General features: G+C 25.0%; 1 protein-coding gene across 12 annotated transcripts in view; it reads right to left on the minus strand.

Annotated features, from left to right (window-relative positions):
* Rbfox1 (RNA-binding Fox protein 1) overlaps positions 1-22,983 on the minus strand; it is a 714,540-nt gene that overhangs the window by 667,307 nt on the left and 24,250 nt on the right. For all 12 annotated transcript variants that reach the window (XM_075308554.1, XM_075308553.1, XM_075308547.1 and 9 more), the window contains exon 2: positions 22,201-22,653. In XM_075308554.1, coding sequence (XP_075164669.1) covers positions 22,201-22,212 — 12 coding nt within the window. In that variant the 5' untranslated portion in view covers positions 22,213-22,653. The remainder of the gene's footprint in view (positions 1-22,200; positions 22,654-22,983) is intronic.

The raw sequence follows: 22,983 nt of genomic DNA on the forward strand, positions 1-22,983 counted from the left end.
GGATCGAGGGAAATGTCTCAAATGCAATCTGTTTTGAGTCTCAATGAAGAGAAACCTCTCTCACATACCTGGTACAGTGTAATAAACCGTTTTAATTATCTAAACATTTTATGAGGCTGAAATATTCGGGAATAATACACACACAAAATATTTTTTGTCTTCAATCACGAAATTAATTGATCCAATTAATTTATATATGAAATGTCTTCAATCACTGAAATGATAGTATCAATTACTAAAGTCAATTAAAAATTAATTGTTCCTATTAAAAAAGTTAATTTTTGTGATTGATTTTTGTTTCAATTAAAAAATTTGTTGAACCAATTAAATTTTTAATTGTATTTTTTTTTTAATTCAATTAAAATTTTAATTGGAAAATTTTTGGGGATAGTTTTTTTTTCTGTGTACGAAAATCTAAAATTTTTAAAAAGTAGAAATTTTATTTGTCTAGATTATGATTTTTCAAAATATTTCAGATTTCAGATTTTCGATTTTTTGGTTTTTAATTTTTTGGGGAAATTCGTAAAATATAAAAATTTTACTGTTAAGAATGCCTGGCGTACCACCCTAATGTTCAAGTGAGAGTTTCATATTATTTCGTATAATAATAACAATAATTACAGTTATGACAGACGTCTTCTGCCTGAAATTGATATAAGCAATTGCATAAAAGCTTAAAACAACACAAACAACAAACACAAAAAAATATTTAATATTATTAAATACGAATAAATGGGACACCATGATTTAACTGCCATTTTTCCGCCGGAATGAAATTTCAATAATACAATTGGGATTTATATGAACAGGAAGGTAGATACAACCCTCAAGTAAGCCAAAAGAAGCTAGTGAATAATAGAAAAAGTAGCTAGCTAGTACAGTGGCAATCTTTAAAGATGACATGAACATCATTATCATCATCATCATCAACAACAACATTATCAATGCCTGTGTCAATTTAAATCACTTTGGCCCAAGACAGAGCTACACTTTGAAAGGCATCTCAAAAAGTGTGATATCATCGTGATGGAAATAGATAAAGTAGTTGTGAATGAATACTCAACTGGACAAGTGGTTAGGAGATAGCAGTAGCATAATATGTACGGAAAGTGTTTACAAGTGTTTGATACACTGAAAGAAAATTTTGAATTGTTATACCCTCCACCATAGGATGGGGGGTATATTAACTTTGTCATTCCGTTTGTAACACATCGAAATATTGCTCTAACACCCCATAAAGTATATATATTCTGGGTCTTAGTGAAATTCTGAGTCGATCTAAGCATGTCCGTCCGTCCGTCCGTCCGTCCATCTGTTGAAATCACGCTAACTTCCGAACGAAACAAGCTATCGACTTGAATCTTTGCACAATTAGTTGATTTTGATGTATGTCGGATTGTATTGCAAATGGGCCATATCGGTTAACTTTTACGTATAGCCTTCATATAAACCGACCCTCAGATTTGGCTTGCGAAGCCTCTTGGAGGAGCAAAATTCATCCGATCCGGCTAAAATTTGTTACATGATGTTAGTATATAGTCTCTCACAACCATGTCAAAAATGGTCCAAATCAGTCCATAATTATATATAGCCCCCATATAAACCGATCCCCAGATTTGCCTTGCGGAGCCTCTAAGAGAAGCACATTTCATCCGATCCGGCGGAAATTTGGTACATGATGTAAGTATATGGTCTCTAACAACTATGCAAAAATTGGTCCATATCGGTCCATAATTATATATAGCACCCATATAAAACCGATCCCCAGATTTGGCTTGCGGAGCCTCAAAGAGAAGCAAATTTCATCCGATCCGGCTGAAATTTTGTACATGGTGTAAGTATATGGTCTCTAACAACTATGCAAAAATTGGTCCACATCGGTCCATAATTATATATAGCCCCCATATAAACCGATCCCCAGATTTGCCTTGCGGAGCCACTAAGAGAAGCAAATTTCATCCGATCCGGTTGAAATTTGGAACATGGTGTTAGTATATGGTCTCTAACAACCGTGCCAGAATTGGTCCATATCGGTCCAGAATTATATATAGCCCCCAAATAAACCGATCTCCAGATTTGGCTTGCGGAGCCACTAAGAGAAGCAAAATTCATCCAATCCGGTTCAAATGTGGAACGTGGTGTTAATATATGGCCGCAAACAACCATACCAAAATTGGTCCATATGGGTCTATAGTTATATATAGCCAATCCCCTATCACACACAAATTGGTCCATATCGGTTCATAATCATGGTTACCACTCGAGCCAAAAATAATCTACCAAAATTTTATTTCTATAGAAAATTTTATTTCTATAGAAAATTTTGTTAAAATTGTATTTCTATATTGATGTAGGTCGGATGGTATTGCAAATGGGCCATATCGGACCACTTTTACGCATAGCCCCCATATAAACCGATCCCCAGATTTGGCTTGCGGAGCCACTAAGAGAAGCAAATTTCATCCGATCCGGTTGAAATTTGGGACATGGTGTTAGTATATGGTTTCATTTCATCCGATCCGGTTGAAATTTGGAACATGCTGTTAGTATATGGTCTCTAACAACCGTGCCAGAATTGGTCCATATCCAAACATGGTATGAATGAACTACGGTAGGGTTAAAATGGTCATGATTTGGCGCCAATGATTTTCTGCTTTACTTTTATTTCTTTTTTTCTTCTATGAGAGGGTGTAATTTCGTAAGTCATTGTTAAAAAGTACACCAAGGCATTCAATTTTAATTAAATTTTCGCACGACTTAGTTCATTCTTGCTATAAAACAGTTTACTTTGTTTGCTGTGCTTTTTTTGGGTTACACTGTTTTACGACAATCATATTTTTTTTTTTTCTCAAAAGTACTTGCTTTAAAATTTGCAAAGTGTAGTTATGGCTTGATATGTGCGCAATGACTTGACAATAAGACACACGACTTGATGTCTGTCTAACCATAAACATTATTTATAAATTATTTATTATTTATTCATAATAAAACCACAAAGTTGTAGACATAATGTTGAAACCACAACACATAACTATTTATTACGTCCTACAAAAAAAAAACAAAAAAAAAACGTCGTCATTTGAAGTGAAGAAAACAAACAACAAACACTAGAAACTACAAACAAAAAAAAAACAAACTCAAATTAGCCACAAATCTAAGTAAATGCATGCCTAATGAATAGAGGAAAGATGCATGTCCCATTTGATTTGGGAATGGATATGGAAGATTATTGCATTGCATGAGTATAGTCATACGATAAACAGTGGGATGAGATGACCAGAAAAAAAAAATTTAAAAAATAGGCCGAACGATTTTTAACGTTAGAATCGACCAGTGTTACCATTATTGGGGATTTCATCCCCAATTTGGGGATATTTTTTCGCGAATGGGCATGAAAATTTCCTATTGGTGAGTAGGAAATTTGATGGGGAATTACCAGAAATTTGGGGTTTTTGTGGGGAATTTTCGATATTGGTTGAGTACAATAAATCAGGCTTATAATATTGGTTTAGATGAATTGCTTTCTTCTACAATATTAAAAACAGGCTTAAAGAAGTATGTTACAGCGCATCCTCAAAAACAAAAAAAAACTTTGCTCCTCCTTATTTTACGACATAGGACCAATGGAGCATTTGGACTGAAAATAAATGAAGGATTTTATAGAGATAAAATTTCAACGAAATTTTCTATAAAGATAAAATGTCGAGGAAATTTTCTATAGAAATAAAATTTCCACGAAATTTTCTATAGAAATAAAATTTCGACGAAATTGTCTATAGAAATAAAATTTCGACGGAATTTTCTATAGAGATAAAATTTCGACTAAATTTTCTATAGATATAAAATTTCGACGAAATTTTCTATAGAGATAAAATTTCGACGAAATTTTCTATGGAGATAAAATTTCGACAAAATTTTCTATAGACATAAAATTTCAACGAAATTTTCTATAGAGATAAAATTTCGACGAAAATTTTCTATAGAGATAAAATTTCCACGAAATTTTCTATAGAGATAAAATTTCCACGCAATTTTCTATAGAGATAAAATTTCGACAAAATCTCCTATAAAGATAAAATTTCGACAAAATATTCCATAGAGATAAAATTTCGACGAAGTTTTCTATAGAGATACAATTTCGATGAAATTTTCTATAGAGATAAAATTTGGAGAACATTTCCTATAAAGATAAAATTTCGACAAAATTTCCTATAAAGATAAAATTTCGACGAAATTTTCTATAGAGATAAAATTTCCACGAAATTTTCTATAAAGATATAATATCGACGAAATTTTCTATAGATATAAAATTTCGACGAAATTTTCTATAGAGATAGAATTTTGACGAAATTTTCTAAAGAGATAAAATTTTGACGAAATTTTCTATAGAGATAAAATTTTGACGAAATTTTCTATAGAGATAAAATTTCGACAAAAATTTCTATAGCGATAAAATTTCTACGAAATTTTCTATAGAGATAAACTTTCGAAGAAATTTTCTATAGAGATAAAATTTCGACGTAGTTTTCTATAGAGAAAAAATTTCGACGAAATTTTGTATGGAGACAAAATTTCGACGAAATTTTCTATAGAGATAAAATTTCGACGAAATTTTCTATAGAGATAAAATTTCGACGAAATTTTCTATAGAGATAAAAATTCGACGAAATTTTCTATAGAGATAAAAATTCGACGAAATTTTCTATAGAGATAAAATTTCGACGAAATTTTCTATAGAGATAAAATTTCGACAAAATTTGCTATAAAGATAAAATTTCGCGAAATTTCCTATAGAGATAAATTTTTTACGAAATTTCGTATAGAGATAAAATTTTGACGAAATTTCGTATAGAGATAAAATTTCGACGACATTTTCCATAGAGATTCAATTTCGTCAACATTTTCTATAAAGATAAAATGTCGACGAAATTTTCTATGAGATAAAATTTCCACGAAATTTTCTATGAGATAAAATTTCCACGAAATTTTCTATAGAGATAAAATTTCGACGAAATTTTCTATAGAGATAAAATTTCGACGAAATTTTCTATAGAGATAAAATTTTGATGAAATTTTCTATAGAGATAAAATTTCGACGAAATTTTCTATAAGAGATAAAATTTTTACGCAATTTCGTATAGAGATAAAATTTTGACGAAATTTCGTGTAGAGATAAAATTTTGACGAAATTTCGTGTAGAGATAAAATTTCGCCCAAATTTTCTATAGAGATAAAATGTCGACAACATTTTCTATAGAGATAAAATTTCGACGAAATTTTCTATAGAGATAAAATTTCGACGAAATTTTCTATAGAGATAAACATTCGAAGAAATTTTCTATAGAGATAAAATTTCGACGAAATTTTCTATAGAGATAAAATTTCGATGAAATTTTCTATAGAGATAAAATTTCGACAAAATTTCCTATAAAGATAAAATTTCGACGAAATTTTATATGAGATAAAATTTCCACGAAATTTTCTATAGAGATAAAATTTCGACGAAATTTTCTATAGCGATACAATTTTGATGAAATTTCGTATAGAGATAAAATTTCATCGAAATTTTCTATAGAAATGAAATTTCGACGAAATTTTCTATAGAGATAAATTTTCGAAGAAATTTTCTATAGAAACTTGCATATTTAATTGTGATGACGGATTGTATTAGATGATATTTTAAGAACCCGTTTTGAAATTTTATATTTTTGTTTTTTTTTTTTTTTTCACTTCATAAATTATTAGGGATTTTGTACGGCTCTATTTCTTATTGTTGTTTGCAGAAAAACTTCTTAAAAAATTTTGCAGAGGAATTTTGACTTAAACTAAGGATTTTTGGGGAAGAAAGCGCCCAGGAATCGACACCAGCATTTGGATTGAAGGAGGAATCTTATTTTATTTTTTTATTTTTTTTTAGTCGAATAGTCGACGGCAAAAGTCGCCTTCCAATAGTCTCAAAAGTCAATTTTCCAAAATTTAAAAACCACAAAATATGGTAAATTCAAATTGTCCAATTCGGAGAACAGTCTGTCTGTCAAAAGTCCCCCTTATAATAATTTTTATACAGTGGAAAGCCAAGGCTTCCAGTTTTTGAAAAAAAAAACAATTGAATGCCCACTTTTTAAAATATGTAAACATCTGAGGTTTTAGGCTTTGAGTTAGATTAAAATGAACACAGCAAAAACATACATTTCATTAGCCTTTTTTGTACCCATCCCACTGTGCACTGTTTAATTATTATTCTTTTTTTCTTTTTATTAACACTAAAGACCTTCATTGATAATTTATTTTTAATTTTTAGTATCTTTTGTAAAAATCGTTTTATTGAAAAAAATTGCATGCGATTTCATTTTAATACGATTTGCAATTAATTTCGTTTTTTTTTGCTTTCTCATGAATAACGAAAACTCATTTTGTCACTGCCACATTGTAATAAAACTCGTTTACAATTTTTGAAGCAAAAAAAATGTAAAAACAAAAAAACAATAATATGCACAAAGTAATACCAAACAAAAAGTCCAAGTACATATCCCACTGGTCAAGTGATAAAGTTTAACTTATAGCCGATGTTCCAGTGAATAATTGTAATTAATTTCCCACCGATAGCCATATATAATGGAGCCCAAGAAATAATTTGAATGTGTCACACAATTTTAATTAAGAAAGCTGACATTATAATTAATATGCAATTAACATTGCTGTGTGCCCAAATACAGGATACTGAAATGAAATGTAAGCCAAGGTAAATCCTGCTTATAGCCATATACATTTATGATTCTGTCTGATATGGTTTACATATCGGCATCATACAGAAAGAGAGCATCAACATATCACAAAAACAGCCAATAGCCTTTTCAATTGTGGTTGGGGGCGGTTAGAAAAACTTCCAGCTTAATTGCAGAAATGATTGTTGGAATTTTATATACATTCCACCCGATAATGCAAACTTAATAGCATAATAGTTATCATTATTTTCTCCTACAGCCATCGGAATTTTTTATAGAAATCAAAATTTTAACGAAATTTTTATAGAGATAAACTTTTGAAGAAACTTTCTACAAAAATTATATTTCGAGGAAATTTTCTATAAAGATAAAATTTTCAAGACATTTTCTATGGAAATAAAATGTCGACGAAATTGTCTAAAGAAATAAAATTTAAAAAAAAGAGGTATAATTTTTTACCAAATTATTTATAGAAATAAAATTTCGACGATATTGTCTAAAGAAATAAATATTCGACGAAATTTTCTAAAGAAATAAAATTTTGATGAAATTTTCTATAGAAACAAATTTCGACGAAAAAAAATTTCGTTGAAATTTTCTATAGAGAATAAAATTTTGATGAATTTTCAATAGAGGCAATTTGAACGAAATTTTCTATAGAGATAAAATTTCGACGAAATTTTCTATAGAGATAAAATTTCGACGAAATTTTCTATAGAGATAAAATTTCGACGGAATTTTCTATAGAGATAAAATTTCGACGAAATTTTCTATAGAGATAAAATTTCGACAAATTTTCTATAGAGATAAAATTTCGACGAAATTTTCTGTAGAGATAAAATTTTGACGAAATTTTCTTTAGAAATAAAATTTCGACAAAATTTTCTATAGAGATAAAATTTCGACGAAATTTTCTATAGAGATAAAATTTCGACGAAATTGTCTATAGAAATAAAATTTCGACGAAGTTTTCTATAGATATAAAATTTCGACGAAATTTCCTATAGATATAAAATTTCGACGAAATTTTCAATAGAGATAAAATTTCGACGAAATTTTCTACAGAGATAAAATTTCGACGAAATTTTCTATAAAAATTTCGATAAAATTTTCTAAAGAAATACAATTTTGACGACATTTTCTATAGAAATAAAATTTCGACGAAATTTCCTATAGAGATAAAATTTCGACGAAATTTTTTATAGAGATAAAATTTCGACGAAATTTTCTATAGAGATAAAATTTCGACGAAATTTTCTATAGAGATAAAATTTCGACGAAATTTTCTATAGAGATAAAATTTCGACAAAATTTTCTATAGAGATAAAATTTCGACAAAATTTTCTATAGAGATAAAATTTCGACGAAATTTCCTATAGTGATAAAAGTTCGACGAAATTTTCTATAGAGATAAAATTTCAACGAAATTTTCTATAGAAATAAAATTTCGACGACATTTTCTATAGTGACAAAATTTTGACGACATTTTCTATAGAGATAAAATTTCGACGAAATTTTCTATAGAGATAAAATTTTGACGAAATTTTCTATAGAGATAAAATTTCGACGAAATTTTCTATAGAAATAAAATTTCGACGACATTTTCTATAGTGACAAAATTTTTACGACATTTTCTATAGAGATAAAATTTCGACGAAATTTTCTATAGTGATAAAATTTTGACGAAATTTTCTATAGAGATAAAATTTCAACGAAATTTTCTATAGAGATAAAATTTCGAAGAAATTTTCTATAGAGATAATATTTCAACGAAATTTTCTATAGTGATAAAATTTCGACGAAATTTTCTATAGAGATAACATTTCGACGACATTTGCTATAGAAATAAAATTTCGACGACATTTGCTATAGTGATAAAATTTCAACGAAATTTTCTATACAGATAAAATTTCAACGAAATTTTCTATAGAAATAAAATTTCGACGACATTTTCTATAGTGACAAAATTTTGACGACATTTTCTATAGAGATAAAATTTCGACGAAATTTTCTATAGAGATAAAATTTTGACGAAATTTTCTATAGAGATAAAATTTCGACGAAATTTTCTATAGAAATAAAATTTCGACGACATTTTCTATAGTGACAAAATTTTTACGACATTTTCTATAGAGATAAAATTTCGACGAAATTTTCTATAGTGATAAAATTTTGACGAAATTTTCTATAGAGATAAAATTTCAACGAAATTTTCTATAGAGATAAAATTTCGAAGAAATTTTCTATAGAGATAATATTTCAACGAAATTTTCTATAGTGATAAAATTTCGACGAAATTTTCTATAGAGATAACATTTCGACAAAATTTTCAATAGAAATAAAATTTCGACGACATTTGCTATAGTGATAAAAGTTCGACGAAATTTTCTATAGAGATAAAATTTCAACGAAATTTTCTATAGAAATAAAATTTCGACGACATTTTCTATAGTGACAAAATTTTGACGACATTTTCTATAGAGATAAAATTTCAACGAAATTTTCTATAGAGATAAAATTTTGACGAAATTTTCTATAGAGATAAAATTTCGACGAAATTTTCTATAGAAATAAAATTTCGACGACATTTTCTATAGTGACAAAATTTTTACGACATTTTCTATAGAGATAAAATTTCGACGAAATTTTCTATAGTGATAAAATTTTGACGAAATTTTCTATAGAGATAAAATTTCGAAGAAATTTTCTATAGAGATAATATTTCAACGAAATTTTCTATAGTGATAAAATTTCGACGAAATTTTCTATAGAGATAACATTTCGACAAAATTTTCAATAGAAATAAAATTTCGACGACATTTGCTATAGTGATAAAATTTTGACGAAATTTTCTATAAAAATGAAATTTCGACGAAATTTCCTATAGATATAAAATTTCGACGAAATTTCCTATAGATATAAAATTTCGACGAAATTTTCTATGGAGATAAAATTTCTACATTTTCTGAAGAAATCAAAATTTCGACGAAATTTCCATTAGACTATAAATGCAAGGGAATGTTTCACAAACACAGAAACACATGGCTCTTTCAAGTAATAAAGACATTATCCAGCGATTACAAACGTGTAGCAAAAAGTAAACAAAGAACTTTAAACAATAGTAACCTCATAAAAAGTCCTATCCACTCAATCTTGTTTACACTCTCGTGCCCCAAGTATCACTGGGAAAGGTACTTAACAAATAGTCTGTCACTATTTTCCAAGCTACTTTACCTGCCTGTGATTTCTGGCGCGTGTCTTGTATTTCTCTAAGCCCAACAAATGAAAACCACTTCAAAGATAACTCAGCCACCAGGTAGGTTGCTTCTGAGAACTGACCTTTCTTTTTATCGCACATCATTCGTTTTCATTCATGCATTTCTATGCGGTTAACAATTGTCTGTCCGTCCATCTATTTCTAAGGGTTTGATCTTACATTATGTGGTTTTAGAAACGCAACCAACAAGACATTGGGCCATAAGTATGAATATGCGATGATTGGTTTGTATTGAACAAACAAATTTGTTTGCTCACCACTTTCCACCGTTGTTAGTTGGATGGATGTTATGTCATAGAAAAATAGGTGTTAACCGTTTTGTGTTATCGTTGTTATCACAAGTAAAAATATAAAAAAACAAAAGGAATAAGCGCCAACTGCAATGGTGAATGATAGCAAAGGCATTTCATTGTATGAGAACCACATGTACAGAAATTCCCCAATAAAATATCATCACAATTTTGATATCAATAGAAAATTTCATCGAAATTTTCTTTCTATAGTAAATTTCGTCTAAATTTTATGTCTAGAGAAAATTTCGTCAAAATTTTATTTATGTTGAAAATTTTGTCAAAGACAATTTCGTCAAAATTTTATTTCTATGGAAATTTTTTCTAAATTTTATTTAATTGGAAAATTTTGTCAAAATTGTATTTCTATAGATTTGTTTTCAAAATTGTATTATGTTGAAAATTTTGTCAAAATTTTATTTTTATAGAAACTTTATTTCTACAGAAAATTTTGTCAAAATTTTATTTCTATAGAAAATGTCAAAATTTTATTTCTATGGAAAATTTTGTCAAAATTTTATTTTTATGGATAATTTTATCAAAATTTTATTTCTGTAGAAAATTTTGTCAAAATTTTATTTCTGTACAAAATTTTGTCAAAATTTTATTTCTATGGAAAATTTTGTCAAAATTTTATTTCTGTAGAAAATTTTGTCAAAATTTTATATCTATAGAAAATTTTTGTCAAAATTTTATTTCTGTAGCAAATTTAGTCAACATTTTATTTATATTGAAAATTTTGTCCGAATTTAATTTTTATAGAAATGTTGTCAAAATTTTATTTCTATAAAAAATTTTGTCAAAATTTTATTTCTATAGAAAATTTTGTCAAAATTTTATCTCTATAGAAAATTTTGTCAAAATTTTAATTGTATGGAAACTTTTGTCAAAATTTTATTTCAGTAGAAAATTTTGTCAAAATTTTAGTTCTATACAAAATTTTGTCAAAATTTTAGTTCTATACAAAATTTTGTCAAAATTTTATATCTTTAGAAAATTTTGTTAAAATTTTATTTTTATGGAAATTTTTGTCAAAATTTTATATCTATAGAAATTTTTTGTCAAAATTTTATTTCTGTAGAAAATTTAGTCAACATTGTATTTATAGCGCAAATTTAACCCGAATTTTATTTTTATAGAAATGTTGTCAAAATTTTATTTCTATAGAAAATTTTGTAAAAATTTTATCTCTATAGAAAATTTTGTCAAAATTTTAATTGTATGGAAACTTTTGTCAAAATTTTATTTCTGTAGAAAATTTTGTCAAAATTTTATTTCTATAGAAAATTTTGTCACAATTTTATTTTTTTAGAAAATTTTGTCCGAATTTAAGTTTTATAGAAATGTTGTCAAAATATTATTTCTATAAAAAATTTTGTCAAAATTTTATTTCTATAACAAATTTTGTCAAAATTTTATTTCTATAGAAAATGTTGTCAAAATTTTAACTCTATAGAAAGTTTTGTCATAATTTTAATTGTATGGAAACTTTTGTCAAAATTTTATTTCAGTAGGAAATTTTGTCAAAATTTTATTTTTATAGAAAATTTTGTCAAAATTTTATTTCTTTAGAAAATTTTGTCAAAATTTTATTTCTTTAGAAAATTTTGTCAAAATTTTATATCTATAGAAAATTTTTGTCAAAAGTTTATTTCTGTAGAAATTTTCGTCTAAATTTTATTTGTATTTTTATAGAAAATTTTTGTTCAAATTTTATTTCTATAGAAAATTTTGTCAAAATTTATTTATATAGAACATTTCGTAAGAATTTTATTTTTATAGAAATGTTGTCAAAATTTTATTTCTATAGAAAATTTTGTCAAAATTTTATTTCTGTAGAAAATTTTGTCAACATTTTATTTATATAGAAAATTTTGTCCGAATTTTATTTTTATAGTAATGTTGTCAAAATTTTATTTCTATAGAAAATTTTGTCAAAATTTTATTTCTATAGAAAATTTTGTCAAAATTTTACGTCTACAGAAAATTTTGTCAAGATTTTAATTGTATGGAAACTTTTGTCAAAATTTTATTTCTGTAGAAAATTTTGTCACAATTTTATTTCTATAGAAATTTTTGTTAAAATTTTATTTCTTTAGAAAATTCTGTCAAAATTTTATATCTATAGAAAATTTTTGTCAAAATTTTATTTCTATAGAAGTTATCGTCTAAATTTTATTTTTATAGAAAATTTTGTCAAAATCTATGGAAAATTTTGTCAAAAATTTATTTCTATAGAAAATTTTTGTCAACATTTTATTTCTATAGAAATTTTTTTCAAAATTTTATTTATGTTGAAAATTTTGTCAAAATTTTATTTCCATAGAAAAGTTTGTCAAAATTCTATTCCTATAGATAATTTGTCAGAATTTTATTTTTATAGAAAATGTTGTCAAAATTTTATTTCCATAGAAAATTTAGTCAACATTTTATTTCTATAGAAAATGTTGTCAAAATTTTATTTCTTTTTCAAAGTTTGATTTATATAGAAAATTTTGTCAGAATTTTATTTTTATAGAAATTTTTATAGAATTTTATTTTTATTGAAAATGTTGTCAAAATTTTATTTCTGTAGATAATTTCGTCAAAATTTTATCATATACAATTTTGTCAAAATTTTATTTCCATAGAGAATTTTGTCAAAATTTTATTTCTATAGAAAATGTAGTCAAAATTTTATTTGTCAAAACTTTGTCAAAATTGTATTTCTATAGAAAATTTTTTCAAAATTGTATTTCTATAGATAATTTTGTCAAAATTTTATTTCTATAGAAAATTTTGTCAAAATTTTACATCTATAGAAAATTTCGTCTAAATTTTATCTATAGAAAATTTTGTCAAAATTTCATTTGTGTAGACAATGTTGTCAACATTTTATTTCTATAGATAATTTCGTCAAAATTTTATCATATACAATTTTGTCAAAATTTTATGTCCATAGAGAATTTTGTCAAAATTTTATTTCTATAGAAAATGTAGTCAAAATTTTATTTGTCAAAACTTTGTCAAAATTGTATTTCTATAGAAAATTTTTTCAAAATTGTATTTCTATAGATAATTTGGCAAAATTTTATTTCTATAGAAAATTTTGTCAAAATTTTATTTCTATAGAAAATTTTGTCAAAATTTTATTTATATAGAAAATTTTGTCAAAATTTTATTTATATAGAAAATTTTGTCAAAATTTTATTCTATAGAAAGTTTTGTCAAAATTTTATTTTTATAGAAAATGTTGTCAAAATTTTATTTCTATAGATTTTTTCAAAATTTTATTTGTGTTGAAAATTTTGTCAAAATTTTATTTCTATAGATTTTTTTCGAAATTTTATATATGTTGAAAATTTTATCAATTTTTTTTTTCTATAGATAATTTTGTCAAAATTGTATTTCTATAGAAAGTTTTGTCAAAATTTTATTTTTATAGAAAATGTTGTCAAAATTTTATTTCTATAGATTTTTTTTTTCAAAATTTTATTTATGTTGAAAATTTTGTCAAAATTTTATTTTTATAGAAAATGTTGTCAAAATTTTATCTATAGAAAATTTTATCAAAATTTTATTTTATAGAAAATTTTGTCAAAATTGTATTTTTATAGAAAATTTTGTCAAAATTTTATCTCTATAGAAAATTTCGTCTAAATATTATCTCTATTGAAAATTTTCGTCTAAATATTATCTCTATTGAAAATTTCGTCGAAATTTTATGTATAGAAAATTTTGACAAAATTTTATTTCCATAGAAACTTTAGTCAAAATTTTATTTCTATAGTAAATTTTGTCAAAAATTTTTTATAGCAAATTTTGCCTAAATTTTATTTCTATAGAACATTTTGTCAAAACTTTTTTTATATAGAAAATGTTGTCTAAATTTTATTTCTATAGAACATTTTGTCAAAAAATGTTCATAAAAATTTTATTTTTAAGAAAATTTCATCGAAATTTTATTTGTTAGAAAATTTCTTCGAACATCTATAGAAATTTCCCCCCATTAACGAGCATATCACGTTGCTCCCGACTAACATGTCATTTCGTCGAAATTTTATGTATAGAAAATTTTGTCAAAATTTTATTTCCATAGAAACTTTTGTCAAAATTTTATTTCTATAGAAAATTTTGTCAAAATTTTTTTTTATAGAAAATTTTGCCTAAATTTTATTTCTATAGAACATTTTGTCAAAATTTTTTTTATATAGAAAATTTTGTCTAAATTTTATTTCTATAGAACATTTTGTCAAAAAATGTTCATAAAAATTTTATTTTTAAGAAAATTTCATCGAAATTTTATTTATATGGAAAATTTCTTCGAACATCTATAGAAATTTCCCCCCACCATTAACGAGCATATCACGTTGCTCCCGACTAACATGTCGTACATTGAGTAAAACAACCATGTCAACACTATAGTACGGACAATTATTAAATATTTATTTATTTAAAATTGATGTTTATGTATTTTGTATTTAGTAGTATTGACCATTCAGTGACCATGATTTGTGCCTCACACAGACATTGCGTTGTCCAGTCATTCATATATCGAACAACTATCCAGCTATGATAGAGAGATAGCTACGCTGGAGGAATTGTTTATTTTAAGTTTTCCGGGTTTATTGTTTATTCATATTTGATTGTTGGTTTCTGCCACCACATTCCTCTTTTTGTTTGCAAAAATTGCGAGCTTCTATTTCGGTCTTTGGCATACTTTTATTATTTTTTTTTTTTTCAAAGACAGGAGAAAACAAAACTAGGGACACCATCATTGCCATGGCTATCACTATTTCACCATTCCTCTGGATCCCAGTGGCATTCAAACAACAATGACATATATTTATTGAAGGTGACTTAAGAATAGCATTAGGATCCCATTGAATGAAGAATAGTTTGTCCCAAAGCCGCCTTCTTTTGTTTGTTTGGGATTTCGATTTGTGTGGCTCCAGTTCAAGCACAATTTCTGTTCTTTGTCGATAGCAGGCATTTGCTACTTTTCACACTCGCTGGGATTTTCTTCTAGCTGAGTGTTTTTTTTTTCTCGCCATTTCCATTGTTTGCTTATTCCCCAGAGCAATGATGGATTTTATGAAAGTAATCCTATGAATTTTCCATAAATATGAAGGATATGGATTTTCCATTGTGCATGCCATTTTGTTTTTTTGGAATCACTTTTACGCATGAAAAGATAAAACGTAGGAAATTGCAAAAGACGTTTTCACTCTCATTTTGTCCCCTTAAGGCCAATGGAATATTCGTTTTTTTTTTTGAAAGAAAAAAAAAACAATATAAAAGGTAATGACATCAATTTTTTTTAGAATAAATTGTCCACGATTGAATTTCCGAGTGGTAACGTTTAATATTCAGAAATCAATATAAAAATTTTTGGAACATATATTTGAAAACTTTTGTAAATATATTCTTGTTTACACTGAAAAAAACAGTGAACCCACCAGGGAGAAAACTTTTTGTTAATTTTAGAAAATTTTGAATTTTTTTAGAAAATTTTAACTAAAAAGAATTACAATCGCTAGCATCACGCCGATATCACAAAAATAAGTAAACATTTTTCGACAAATTCAAGAAAATTTTTTAGACATAATTAATTTTTCTTCATTTGTTAAAGAAAATTTTGTAGTTTGAAGGTAAAAAAATTGTAGGTAAAAAATGCAAGAATATCTTTAGTGATATACGAAGTTCATGATGGACGCATTTTTGGTAAAATTTACAAATTTAAAGAAATAATGAACTATTTTGTGAGAAGTACGAATTTAGTAAATCTTTTTGCAAAATTTGTGTATAATTTTTTCCCGTTTTTAAGTTCATTTAACTAACGTACGCAAACAATTATTAGATTAACCCCCATTTTCATGAAGCTCCGTTAGTGCTACGTTAGCTAACGAACTTTTGAACCGCATTATGAACATATCTGTCATCTTGCGTATATATTCCATATACCAGATAGGAGCTTAACTGCTGAAAATTTTTCAGTTAAAATTGACCGGAGAGAAGATATTTGCAATTTAATTTCTGTTAACTGGCAGTTAAAGCCTAACGGAGCTACATGAAAATGGCCGTAAAGGAAACTTTCTGGAAACATAATAATTTCATGAACTAAAAGTTAAATTGGCTTTAGTGATTTTTGGTATATGAACAAATTAAGATACAACCAATGTTATGCAGAAATGAGCTTGTCTGTGTGAATCAACTTTTCACAAAAAATACACAGAAAAAAATTCTGTTGTAAAACTGATGCTAAAATGAACTAATATTTATTGCAAACATTTTATTTAGTTTATTTTTAAAATTTTGAAAGAAATTTGCTCCAGCCTAACGATGTTTTCATTATTCCAACTATGTCTCAAAAATTTTAAATTTAATTTAAAATTTTCTAAAATTTTCAGAACATTCTTTAAGAACTAAAAGTTTGCAAAATTCTGTATAGAAATAAAATTTTGCAAAATTTTTCTATAGAATAAAATATTGCTAAAGTTTTCTATAGAATAAAATTTTGCAAAAAAATATTATCTATAGAATAAAATTTTGCAAAAATGTTCTATAGAAATAAAAATTTTGCAAAAACTATAAATAGAAAAAATTTGGCAAACATTCACTCAAAAAAAAGTGAACTCTCTATTTCACTAAAGCCAATTTAACTTTCGTTTAGTTCATGGAATTATTATGTTTGGAGAAAGTTTCCTCTACTCTAATAATTTTTTTGTGTACGTTAGTTAAATTAACTAAAACCGAGGGAAAAAATATACACAAATGAAGGATAAAGATTAACTAAATTCGTGTCTTCCACAAAATAGTTCAATATTTCTTTAAATTTGTAAATTTTACTACAAATGCGTTCATCACTAACTTCGTATGTCACTAAAGACATTCTTGCAATTTTGAACTCCAATTTTTTCCTTCAAACTACAAAATTTTCTTTAACAAGTGAAAAAACTTAATTATGTCTAATAAATTTTCTTGAATTTGTCGAAAAATATTTACTTATTTTTATGACATTGGCGTGATGCCAGCGTTTGTTATACTGTTTAGTTCAAATTTTCTAAAAATATTCCAAATTTTTTAAAATTAATCGAAATTTTTCTTCATGGTGGGTTCACTGTTTTTCAGTGTTTTAAATGGAAATAAAATTTTGCAAACATTTTCTATAGAAATAATTTTTTTTTCCAATTTATAATTGTTGATAAAAACGACCTCGAGCTCGTTTTTATGAACAATTATCAATGGGAAAAGTCTATATACAGGTCGAATATAATAAAAACATTCGTAATATAAGAAATAAAATTTTGCAAAAATTTTCTATAGAAATAAAATTTTGCAAAAAATTTCTATAGAATAACATTTAAAAATTAAAGAAATAAAATTATTCAAAAATTGTCTATAGATATGAAATTTTACACAAATTTTGTATAGATATTTTGTAATGATATTTTGCAAAAATTTTAAATAGAGCTAAAAGTTTGCAAAAACTTTGTATAGAAATAAAATTTTGAAAAAAAAAATATAGAATAAACTTTTGCGAAAATTTTCTTATAGAAATGAAATTTTGCAAAAAGTTTCTATAGAAATAAAATTTTGCAAAAATTTTTTTTATTGAAATAAAATTTTGAATAAATTTTCTATAGAATAAAATTGTGCAAAAATTTTCTATAGAATAACATTTTGCAAAAAGACTAACTTAAAAAACAAAATGTATATTTTTCTGGCTAAGTGCATCTCACATCTTTCTATGTTTCACGAGATTTATTTAGTTCTTACCACCGTTGTCTGTAATACAAACAATTTAGAAGAAATTATTTAAATGTTACCTTTCGTCTGGACAGAGAATCGAACAGCGGACCATACACACTATAGACTGGGCTACGTAGCTGTTATCAGGGCTGTGCAGTCGGAGTCTTGGAGTCGGAGTCTGAAGATTTTGCTGGAGTCGGAGTCGTAAAAATTTTGCTCGACTCCGACTACGGATAAAAAACTAAATGTTTTAAAACACTTCACATTTTTGTAACTAAACAAGTTTTTACGCAAATTAGTTTCCATTGCGTTATTCATTAGATCAATGTACGATATAACTGTAAATGAAAAGCAACTTCCAATTACGGAGATCATTTTATGCTTCCTAGAATCTTACACTAGCGGATGGGCTGAATCGATCCATTTTAATGCCCACCACCATAACAATTTATTTGAAATATTTCAATGTTTTTTTTTTTTTTTTTAATTTTATTAAGATCATATACCTATATACATATGTCGAATATTGAAAGAAAAATTTTTCACAATTTTATTTCTATAGAATTTCTATAGAAAATTTTGTCAAAATTTTATTTCTAAAAAAAAAATTGTAAAAATTTTATTTCTATAGAAAATTTTATGAAAATTTTATTTCTATAGAAAATTTTGTAAAAATTTTATTTCTATAGAAAATTTTGTAAAAATTTTTTTTCTATAAAAATTTTGTCAACATTTCATTTCTATAGAAAATTTTGCAAGCTTTTATTTCTATAGAAAATTTTGCAAACTTTTATTTTTATAGAACATTTCGCAAAATTTTATTACTATATATAGAATATTGCAACATTTTATTTCTATTCTATAAAAATTTTGTCAACATTTCATTTCTATAGAAAATTTTGCAAGCTTTTATTTCTATAGAAAATTTTGCAAACTTTTATTTTTATAGAACATTTTGCAAAATTTTATTACTATATATAGAATATTGCAACATTTTATTTCTATTGATAATTTTTTCAAAAAATTATATCTGTAGAAAATTTTGTCAAAATTTTATTTCTATAGAAAAGTTTGCAAAGTTTGATTTCTATAGAAAATTTTGTCAAAGTTTTATTGCTATAAAAAAGTTTTTTTCAAAATTTTATTTTTATGGACAATTTTGACAAAATTTTATTTCTATAGAAAGTTTTTTCATTTTTTTTTTTTTCTATAGAAAATTTTGTCAAAATTTTATTTCCATAGAAAGTTTTTCAAAATTTTTTTCTATAGAAAATTTTGCAAGCTTTTATTTCTATAGAAAATTTTGCAAACTTTTATTTTTATAGAACATTTCGCAAAATTTTATTACTATATATAGAATATTGCAACATTTTATTTCTATTCTATAAAAATTTTGTCAACATTTCATTTCTATAGAAAATTTTGCAAGCTTTTATTTCTATAGAAAATTTTGCAAACTTTTATTTTTATAGAACATTTTGCAAAATTTTATTACTATATATAGAATATTGCAACATTTTATTTCTATTGATAATTTTTTCAAAAAATTATATCTGTAGAAAATTTTGTCAAAATTTTATTTCTATAGAAAAGTTTGCAAAGTTTGATTTCTATAGAAAATTTTGTCAAAGTTTTATTGCTATAAAAAAGTTTTTTTCAAAATTTTATTTTTATGGACAATTTTGACAAAATTTTATTTCTATAGAAAGTTTTTTCATTTTTTTTTTTTTCTATAGAAAATTTTGTCAAAATTTTATTTCCATAGAAAGTTTTTCAAAATTTTTTTCTATAGAAAATTTTGTCAAAATTTTATTTCTATAGAAAATTTTGCAAACTTTTATTTTTATAGAAAATTTTGCAAAATTTTATTACTATATATAGAATATTGCAAAATTTTATTTCTATTGATAATTTTTTCAAAAAATAATTTCTGTAGAAAATTTTGTCAAAATTTTATTTCTATAGAAAAGTTTGCAAAGTTTGATTTCTATAGAAAATTTTGTCAAAATTTTATTGCTATAAAAAAAATTGTCAAAATTTTATTTCTATGGAAAATTTTGCAAACTTTTATTTCTATTGATAATTTTCTCAAAATTTTATTTTGCAAACTTTTATTTCTATAGAAAATTTTGCAAAATTTTATTTCTATTGATAATTTTCTCAAAATTTTATTTCTATAGAAAATTTTGCAAAATTTTATTTCTATTGATAATTTTCTCAAAATTGTATTTCTATAGATAATTTTGCAAAATTTAATTTCTATATAGAATATTGCAAAATTTTATTTCTATAGAAAATTTTGCACAATTTTATTTCTATAGAAAATTTTGTTAAAATTTTATGTCGATGGAAAATTTTGTCAAAATTTTATTTCTATAGAAAATTTTGTCAAAATTTTGTTTCTATAGAAAAAAATATAAAAAAATTGTCAAAATTTTGTTTCTATGGAAAATTTTGCAAACTTTTATTTCTATTGATAATTTTCTCAAAATTTTATTTTGCAAACTTTTATTTCTATAGAAAATTTTGCAAAATTTTATTTCTATTGATAATTTTCTCAAAATTTTATTTCTACAGAAAATTTTGCAAAATTTTATTTCTATTGATAATTTTCTCAAAATTTTATTTCTATAGAAAATTTTGCAAAATTTAATTTCTATATAGAATATTGCAAAATTTTATTTCTATAGAAAATTTTGCAAAATTTTATTTCTATAGAAAATTTTGTTAAAATTTTATGTCGATGGAAAATTTTGTCAAAATTTTATTTCTATAGAAAATTTTGTCAAAATTTTGTTTCTATAGAAAAAAATATAAAAAAATTGTCAAAGTTTTATTTCTATGGAAAATTTTGCAAACTTTTATTTCTATTGATAATTTTCTCAAAATTTTATTTTGCAAACTTTTATTTCTATATAAAATTTTGAAAAATTTTATTTCTATTGATAATTTTCTCAAAATTTTATTTCTATAGAAAATTTTGCAAAATTTTATTTCTATATAGAATGTTGCAAAATTTTATTTCTATAGAAAATTTTGCAAAATTTTATTTCTATAGAAAATTTTGTTAAAATTTTATGTCTATGGAAAATTTTGTCAAAATTTTATTTCTATAAAAAAATTTTCAAAATTTTATTTCTATAGATATTTTGGTCAAAATTTTATTTCTACAGAAAATTCTCTCAAAATTTTATTTCTATATCAAATTTTCTCAAAAATTTAAGTATTTTAGATTTTATCGAAATGTAGATCTAAATACTTAGTTGTGCAGAGTATATTATAGTCAGCCGTCCAACTTCAGGCTTTCTTTATTTGTTTTTTACTAAAATTGTGTTTCGTCCCATAACGTTAGATTTAAATTTTAAGTACATAGATTTTGTTCAAGTGTCTACAATTTTGTCTAAATCGGTTCAGGTTCAAATTCATGCATATGGGAATATAAACTCCCCCCAACAGAACTACAAATTAGTCGTATTAAAATGAGATTTAGTTATATTACCCGGAGTCGGAGTCGAGGCTGATGAAAAATGCTGGAGTCGAAGTCGAGCAAAATTGGCTCGCACAAGCAACGCATACAGTTAAGATGTTATATTTATATAGCATAGTTTTGGGCGCCCACGAGTCAATTTAAAGAAACTTTATTTCACAGAAACATACCTTTAGTTAACCAGTTTCTTAAAAATACAACTTTTGGAAAAGAAAATAATGAAATTTTACATATATTCCAAAATTTTTCGCAATATTTCGAAAAGATATTAAATTTTTATTCTGAAACTTCGAAATGTTTTTTATTAAAGACTTGAAGTCAATAAAGAACTTTGCTTCATATAAACGAAATGGGCTGTGGTTTTAGAATAAAAATTATTGTTTTTTATTAGAACAATAAAAATTAAAAAAAAAAAAAAAATTGTTTATGACAAAAGTTTGAAATTTTCAAAGAAATTAAAAAAAAAAAACAAACAAAAAAAAGAACAGCGTTTTCGATACATGTTCTCCACAGGTTTTTTTCTCTCCCTGTAAACTCGTTTTAAAAATTTAATGGTTTTTTCTAAATTTTTTTGATTTTGAACAATAAATTTAAAAAAAGTGAAAAAATATACCATAAACTTGTTCAATTATTACATTTTCCACTTCGCTTATTAATCAAATCGTACGAGTCATCTTTAGTAATACTTACCGGATAATACATTCCTTGTGGAGGAAGGAAAAATGCCCCGGAACCCCACAGTTTGACGGCTTTTCTCTTGCTAGAGGATGACTTAAAAAGATGAATTCAGATCTCCAAACAATATTAGCACTGGCACAAATTCAAATCAAAAACACAATTTCCAAATTGTGGTTTTGTTTCTCTCCTTGTAATTTTGTGATATCCTTTTAAAGAGAGTTTCTTTTGATTTATTTTTAGAGTTAGGCTAGGTTATATGTAAATAATCTCAGCTTTTTATGTCGATGTTTATTTGCATTAGAGATGACACTATTTTTTTGTATATATTCTTAAATATACTTGGGTATATATATATATTTTTTTATTTATTTGGCACAATTTTTTTTTGTTAGGAAGAAAAACTATATATTTGCTATATATGAATATTTGTGTATGATTATAATACTTTGCTGGTTATGCTATATACTGTAAGGAGAAATAAATGATTAATAGAATTTTCACAATGGCTTGAAAATTTAAGCTAAACTTTTATGAAAATGTGTCGTCGAGAAAGGCTTCAAAGCAAGCAATTAGGATCGGATAAAACATATAATGCTCTTTAGTTAGATGATAAGATCCGTTTTGGTAGTTGAACCCACGACCGAGGGTTTAGTAGTTAGGCCGAGGTTTAGTAGTTTTCCCCGAAAGGTTAATACTATAAAACATGTACTCATAACAATTCCACCGTTTTTGGACTTTCTCCAAACAGATTTTGCATTACTTCTGTTTTGCTGGAATTTGAAATGAACTGAGCCT

The sequence above is a fragment of the Haematobia irritans genome, chromosome 4 (genome assembly GCF_050003625.1).
Source record: "Haematobia irritans isolate KBUSLIRL chromosome 4, ASM5000362v1, whole genome shotgun sequence".
Taxonomy (NCBI): Eukaryota; Metazoa; Arthropoda; class Insecta; order Diptera; family Muscidae; genus Haematobia; species Haematobia irritans.